At 51.5% G+C, this 7,180-nt stretch overlaps 3 protein-coding genes across 3 annotated transcripts; 2 read left to right on the plus strand and 1 right to left on the minus strand.

The window, feature by feature from the left end:
• Positions 1 to 327: 327 nt before the first annotated feature.
• On the minus strand, positions 328 to 1,178 carry T310_2747 (Vacuolar protein sorting-associated protein Vps28; the record flags this gene model as incomplete). The annotated part of the gene is made up of 3 exons (XM_013474412.1): positions 328 to 735; positions 783 to 1,019; positions 1,089 to 1,178. The coding sequence occupies 3 exons, from the start codon at positions 1,176 to 1,178 to the stop codon at positions 328 to 330; spliced, it is 735 nt and encodes a 244-aa protein (XP_013329866.1).
• Positions 1,179 to 1,400: 222 nt separating this feature from the next.
• T310_2748 (Ribosome assembly protein Noc2) lies at positions 1,401 to 3,692 on the plus strand (the record flags this gene model as incomplete). The annotated part of the gene is made up of 1 exon (XM_013474413.1): positions 1,401 to 3,692. The coding sequence occupies one exon, from the start codon at positions 1,401 to 1,403 to the stop codon at positions 3,690 to 3,692; it is 2,292 nt and encodes a 763-aa protein (XP_013329867.1).
• Positions 3,693 to 4,721: 1,029 nt separating this feature from the next.
• T310_2749 (Potassium transporter) lies at positions 4,722 to 7,180 on the plus strand (the record flags this gene model as incomplete). Its single annotated transcript, XM_013474414.1, has 8 exons — positions 4,722 to 4,841; positions 4,913 to 5,796; positions 5,850 to 6,015; positions 6,077 to 6,242; positions 6,297 to 6,365; positions 6,425 to 6,435; positions 6,490 to 6,533; positions 6,592 to 7,180. Coding segments are annotated over 8 exons (2,049 nt in total), but the record flags the coding sequence as incomplete, so codon positions are not given.

Raw genomic sequence — 7,180 nt, forward strand, 5'->3', positions numbered from 1 at the left:
GAATCAATTCACGATGGAGAAAAAAAGGTCTCCGTTTCCCAAAATGGAAAGGCCGGCGCCATCCCGTGGGTCTCTTTCGGGATCGGATTCGTCCCGATATCTGGCTATCGATCGGTAAACCGCAGCGCGGAAGCGATGACAAAATGGGAAATAAGTGAATAGTGACACAAAAAAAGATCTCCATTTCAGACGGAAAGAAGACAATGACACAGACTGGTATATAAGAATATAAGAACCAAAAAACGCATAACACCCCCCAAATTCGTGAATTCCTAGACGCCGCATCAAAACGCCAACTGGAAAACTCCCGTCGTATCGGCAATACCCTCAACTTAGTGTCGCTTTGAACCCCTGATATGCTTGCTCAATATCGAATGCCAGCTCTCGCGCCTGCTCCTCGCTCAGTTCTTCTGTGGCCCGCATCTGGTTCAGCGTGATGAGCCACTGGATGATCTTGCCCCGATTCTCAAAGTCTCGATCCGTCACCTTGTTGACTGACTGGATCACCTCCGACAGCAGCGGGTGAAGGGCATCCTTCGACACCATGTTCAATTTAAGCGCATCCAGGAAGGTAATGAAATTCTCAGTGGCTGTCAGGATAAGACTGCCAGAGGCACCGCCGGAGGGAGCCGCGCCGGACGCGCCGTTGCTTGGTGTATGAGTGCCATGGGGAGCTTGCTCGACAGTTGCCGGTAAGCCGATCCGGAGACGTTCAGTGGCTCTGGGACATTCCAACTGCGCATGTTAGTGTGAGACGTGACGACGGGACCAGAGAGGCCTACTCCCCAAGTGCGCTTGAAAGTGTCGAGGTCGACAAACTCACGTGCGACCGCTTCATCGCTCAAAGTGGACTTGTACTGCTTGAGAAGACGGGCGCACGTCTCCGTGTACTCTGATTCGGAGATGGCATCTCTGATATAAGCCTTTTCTAGCCCATCCAGCGTCACGATAATGCTGTAGATTTCGGCCAGCGATTCATACAGGTCCCGCTCCGCAGAGCTGGACGCAAGCTTCACTTCCTGCCGCAAAGCATCTGTCAATCAAGCTGCAGGGACAAAGAAAAAAGTATTACATTGAAATGAACTCACTTCATCAAGATTAATTGACGCTGACAGAGCCGGATTGGGCGTAAAGCTGTATGGCGTAGGCGCATAGGACAGAGGGCGCTGGGAATACATGGCGCCTGGTGACGGCAGCGACTGTCGAGGCGGGCAGCGCGGGTTACGCCCACGAGGAAGGCGGGGAGCGGCCGGTGGTCCGTGCGGCCGTTTTCTGCCGGGCACTTTTTTGCTAAAATTTCATGCGCAGAACACCAACTTTTCTGCACAGCACACGACCCAGCAGTCGACAGCCCCAATTCTACAGCACCTTTCGCTGTAGAGCGACTGTGTTTAGCCACAATGGGCAGCAAACTGAAGAAGTCGACCAAGAAATTCGAGAAGAAACATCTGCACGATGTGCTCGAGCGGCGCAAGGAAATCGCCAAAATCAAGCAGCGGCAGCAGCTGAGAGAGAAGAAAAAGGCGAAAAATGCCGAACTGCGGGAGAAGGCTGCTGCGGAGCGCCAGGAAGACCCCAAGGAGCAGGAGAGGGAGAAGGCCTTTGCGGAAATGAACGTCGACGACTTTTTCGCCGGCGGGTTCGATATCCCTACGGAAAACGGCAAGAAGGCGCAGAAGAAGGACGTGACGCCGAAAACCGGAAAGCGGAAGCGGACGGAAGATCAGGAGGATGAGGCCTCGCAGTCAGGAAGCGCAGAGAGTGAGGGCTCAGCAGTGGAGAGTGACGATGACGACGATGCGTCCTCTCAGGCCAGCAGTGTGGGCGACATCGAGGAACACAAGGGACAGCTGGCAGCGTTGAAGGAGAAGGACCCGGAGTTCTACAAGTATCTTCAGGAAAATGATGCCGAACTACTGGACTTCGGCGATCATGGTGATCTGGCGGAGGTTGATGAACTCAGCGATGCAGAGGAAGAGGGCCCCGCCAAGAAGAAAAAGAAGAAAGACGAAGACGAATCGGAGGACAACAAGCTCACCCTTGCGATGGTGAAGAAGTGGCAGAATTCCATGCAAGAACAGCATTCGATGCGGGCAATGCGGCAGGCAGTGCTAGCTTTCCGCTCCGCAGCCTATATGCACGACGCGGACACCCAGAACACCAGATACTCCATCTCTGATCCCGATGTGTACCATCAGGTGCTGGTCACTGGTTTGGAAATGGTGCCCAAGGTCCTGGCACACCATTTGCCGGTGAAGGAGACCGCATCGGGCAAAGTCAGAGTATCGCTCGATTCGAAGAAGTTCAAGACCCTGTCACCGCTCATCAAGTCCCATACCTATTCCATCCACCAGCTCCTTACTAGCCTGTCTGACGCGCCCACCCTGAAGTTGACTCTCTCGTCGATCGAGCCCATGCTGCCATACCTCCTACAGTTCCGGAAGCTACTCAAGGTGCTAGTCAAGACCGTGGTCGGCATTTGGTCGGATTATTCCAACACGGAAGCCACCCGGATTACGGCATTTCTCCTCCTACGTCGCCTGATGGTGATTGGAGATGCTGGGATCCGGGAAGCGGTCTTGAAAGCCACATACGAGGGTGTTGTCAAGGGAAGCCGCAACACGACGGTCCACACGCTTCCGGGAGTCAATCTGACGAAAAACTCGGCTGCAGAGATCTGGGGAATTGATCAGAATATTTCTTACACGACGGGCTTCACTTTCATCCGCCAACTGGCGATTCATCTCCGGGGAAGCATTACAAACCCGACTAAAGATTCTTACAAGACCATCTACAACTGGCAATATGTGCACTCGCTTGACTTCTGGTCCCGGGTGCTCTCGCAACATTGTGATGCCCTGACGGAGGCCAAGGCTGGGAAGCAATCTGCACTGCGACCACTTATCTATCCTGTGGTTCAGATTACCCTCGGTGCGATGCGCCTAATTCCCACGCCGCAGTATTTCCCACTCCGCTTCCAACTCACCCGTGCTCTACTGCGGATCTCTCGTACGACGGGCACCTACATCCCACTGGCTCCTGCGCTCTTGGAAGTGCTCAATTCGGCTGAGATGCGCAAGAAACCCAAGTCCAGCACCCTCAAGCCCCTCGATTTCAATACGAACATTCGTGCACCGAAATCATACCTCCGCACCCGCGTCTACCAAGATGGTGTCGGCGAGCAGGTCGCGGAACTGCTATCCGAATTCTTCGTCCTCTGGAGCAAGCACATTGCTTTCCCAGAATTGTCCCTCCCCGTCGTGGTGATGCTGAAGCGCTGGCTCAAGGAGGTGGTATCTCGTACGAGCGGGAACAAAAACGGCAAAGTCAATCAGATGATCCTGGTGCTCGTGCAAAAGATCGAGCTCAACTCGCGATGGATCGAGGAGCGGCGCTCCAAGGTTACGTTCGCGCCAAAAGATCGGGCTGAGGTGGAGTCTTTCCTGAAGGACACCGACTGGGAGACGACCCCACTCGGTGCGTTTGTCAAGACGCAGCGGAAGTTGCGTGAAGAGAGGGCGGCACTTATGGAAAAGGGTAGACAGGAGGAAGAGAAGCGGAGGAGGGAGAATGGAGACGAGGACGAACTGATGGAGGATGTGGTAAGTGACGACGAGGATGGCGAAGATGAGGTGGAGGAGGATTCTGACGATGACGACGAGGAGGACGAGGAGGAAGAGGACGATGAATAGTTCTGCCATGTGGCAGATTTAACTTAGGGTCGATATGTGCGGGCTTTCTACGTACTGCACATCTCATCTTTCGTACATTCCCTTTTTTTTTTAGATCATTTCTTGTATTGTATATGGTCCAAGGACTTGACTACTCTGGGGCACATAAAATTGATTTGACGTCCGTTTGTTTTCCTGAATTATCAACCACTGTACTCGGTAACACACCGGCTGTGCGTAGTAAACAAAAATGTTGTGCGACGATTTCATAGACTAGTACCTCTTTGGTCTAGAGTCTCTGCAGACAAGGGACATGTGATAATAATAGCATTTAATAGATTAATTAATATATCAACGGGGGAATATTGATAATTGTCATCGGCGAGACGATCATGCTTGGCCGGCGGGGCCGGATCCTGCCTCCCCAGCTAGGAAGCAGACTACACACCGCTTTCTTTTTTCATTCTTTCACAAAAAGGACCCAGCGCCCTGCTGTAAGAAGCTGCTGCGTCGAAACTCCTCTTCTCCTCCCTCCTATCACTTCATGAAATCCATTGACTCCATTCATCTCTGATTCTTCCTCTCTAACAATGTCTTGGATCTCTTGCGTGTGGGACCCTGAGACAATCGGGTCTTACGGGTAGATCTTGAGCGCGCGCCGTTGCCGAGAACGAAACAGTCGAGAGAGCAATTCGCAGCTTGCTCATCTGAACAGTCAAAGGGGACTGCTACTCTGGCTTTTTGTTGAATTATATTCTTTTTTTCTTTTTGCCTTTCGACAGGAAAGGGTGTAAGGATAATTCGATCTAAAAAAAAATTCATACAGTCCCCCACCACCTATCAGTATGGCTGGTAAGTTCCCATTTATTCAGTGATAAATCGCCCAAGTTATTAAACGCCTTCTGCACACTTGTATCTTATTATATATGATACTGTGTATATCCACCTGCTAATGTGATATGAGAAGGGTGGCGAACCTCTCTCTTCCGCAGCATGCGGAACGTGCTGCCTCCTCTCAACTTTCTCACCTTGCACTATATCTACTTCATCATGATGAGCCTCGTCTGGAGTGTAGTCTTCTGGGGCGCAGCAGAACCCTTTCGGAGCGTCAGCTACACGGACTCGTTGTTCCTGTGTATGAGTGCCATGACTGGAGCCGGATTAAATACGGTATGTCTTCTTTCCTTTCTGATTTGCGTTCGAGTCCTGCTTTTGATGGATCAATTACTCATATATGTTAGATAAATCTTTCCACTTTGACATCCTTTCAGCAGGCGATGCTCTTCGCCCTCATCCTCCTGGGATCCCCAATTCTGATATCGAGCACTGTGCTCTTTGTACGAAAGCGGGCTTTCGAGTCCAAATTCAAGGGCATTGTTGAGGAACATGTTGCCCGGAACAGTTCAACTCATGGTCACCAGCATAGTCTAAACTTGCCTCTCACAAGGCTCAGGAGGAAGTCACATTCTGTGACGACCAAAAGAGATGTCGAAGATGCACCTGGTGGCGCCGTTGCCTCAGGCTCACAGTCTGCCCCTTTCGAAATTCAACGGTCAACTCGTGATGGTGCAGAGAACACACAGTCGTCTCCCACGAGCCTTCCTCACGATGTTGATCAGATCAGATCTCTGGACGACGACCAGCTCACATTAAGTGTCTCTTTCCGAGAAAGAGCAAGACACCATCGAGTTTTCCCGATGGCGGGCGTTGGGGCTCATCCTGATCTGCATCATCCGAAGGATGCAGTCCCTAACTTGATGGTCGACAACAGGAGACCGTCACTCATCAAAAGCGCCATCAAAGGCACCCAGAAGTACTTTTCTTCAAAAGGATTCATCTCTCGAAATTCGCAGTTTGTTGGCCTGACCCCTGCCGAGCGTGAGAAGCTCGGCGGAGTGGAATACAAGGCGATCTCATTCTTGTCCGTTATTGTCCCATTGTACTTCATCTTGTTTAACATCCTCGGCATCATCGGTTGTGGGAGCTGGCTCGCCGTGAATCGCCCAAGTGTTGCACGAGTCAATGGCCTGGCGCCATTCTGGACGGGGGCATTCTTTGCTGTTTCGGCTTTCGGCAACAACGGCATGTCTCTTCTTGATCAGAACATGACTGTTTTACAGACCAGGTTTGCATGACTTCTACGCAAGACATGTAGAGATGGCTAACAGGGTATAACAGTTCCTATATGTTGATCACGATGGGGATGCTGATCCTCGCGGGAAACACGCTCTATCCATGTTTTCTTCGGTTTATCATTTGGACCATGCGATGTCTTTTGCCGAAGGGCCAGTCATGGCAGGAGTGGAAGACTGTCCTTGATTTTATCTTGGACCATCCTAGAAGGGTGTGTTGGGATTTTAGTCAGAAATATACCAACTAATATGAATATTCTAACTGGGTGATAGGTTTATACGCATCTCTTTCCGGCGCATCACACCTGGTATCTGTTAGGCACGATCATTATTTTGAATGGAATTGATTGGCTTGGCTTTGAGATCCTGTCTATCGGAAACAAAAGTCTCGAAAGTCTGGGATCTTATCGAGTTCTTGACGGACTGTTTCAGGCCCTAGGTTAGTTGATGATCTCTAAATCTTATAACAAACATCTTGCTGACGCAACTCAAGCCGTCCGCTCGGGAGGCTTCTATGTTGTTACGATTGCCGACCTGAAGCAGGGGTTGCTTGTTCTTTATGGTAAGTTTGCCTTGCCATCGCCAGGTTTTACATAGATCATTCAAACTGATTTTCGACAGTTCTTATGATGGTCAGTTGTTGCCTGATATGATATATGACCAAGTGAAAAGAATACTGACATCAGGACGACCAGTATGTGTCAGCATATCCCGTCCTAGTGACGATCAGGTTAGTTATTCTTTTTTCTGGCGCATTAAAAGCCGCGTTACTTACTATACCGTCCCAGAAACACAAACGTCTACGAAGAACGCTCTCTGGGCATCTACGCCAACGACAATCTGGCCGACGACCAAAGACGGCATGCGTCCCTAGGCAGCATATTCGACCATATCAAAGTCCTGCTCTTCCATTCATCTAAGACTCCGGCGGACAACGGGGGGCCCGTGCTGGGCTTTGACGAGAACAACCCCTCGCGCAGCTACTTTGTCCGGCAGCAGCTCCGCTCCCAACTCAGCCACGACATCTGGTGGATCTGCCTGGCGATCCTGGTCATCACGATCGCGGAGTCGTCGAATTATGAGCGCGACCCGGTCGCCTTCTCGACGTTCAACATCATCTTCGAGGTCGTGTCCGCCTACGGCTGCGTGGGCATCAGCGTCGGGCTGCCGGACCAGAACTACTCGTTTTCTGGCGGGTGGCACACCATCAGCAAGTTGGTTCTTGTAGCGGTCATGCTGAGGGGCCGACATCGCGGTCTGCCCGTCGCCATCGACAAGGCAGTCATGCTCCCGGATGAGGCGCTGGCGTGGGCTGAGGAGGAAGATGCCGCCCTGCGGCTGGAGCGGTCTATGACACGGGCTGCTGCTGTCAGATCT

This window comes from Rasamsonia emersonii, assembly GCF_000968595.1.
Source record: "Rasamsonia emersonii CBS 393.64 chromosome Unknown ctg1118621760037, whole genome shotgun sequence".
NCBI lineage: Eukaryota > Fungi > Ascomycota > Eurotiomycetes > Eurotiales > Trichocomaceae > Rasamsonia > Rasamsonia emersonii.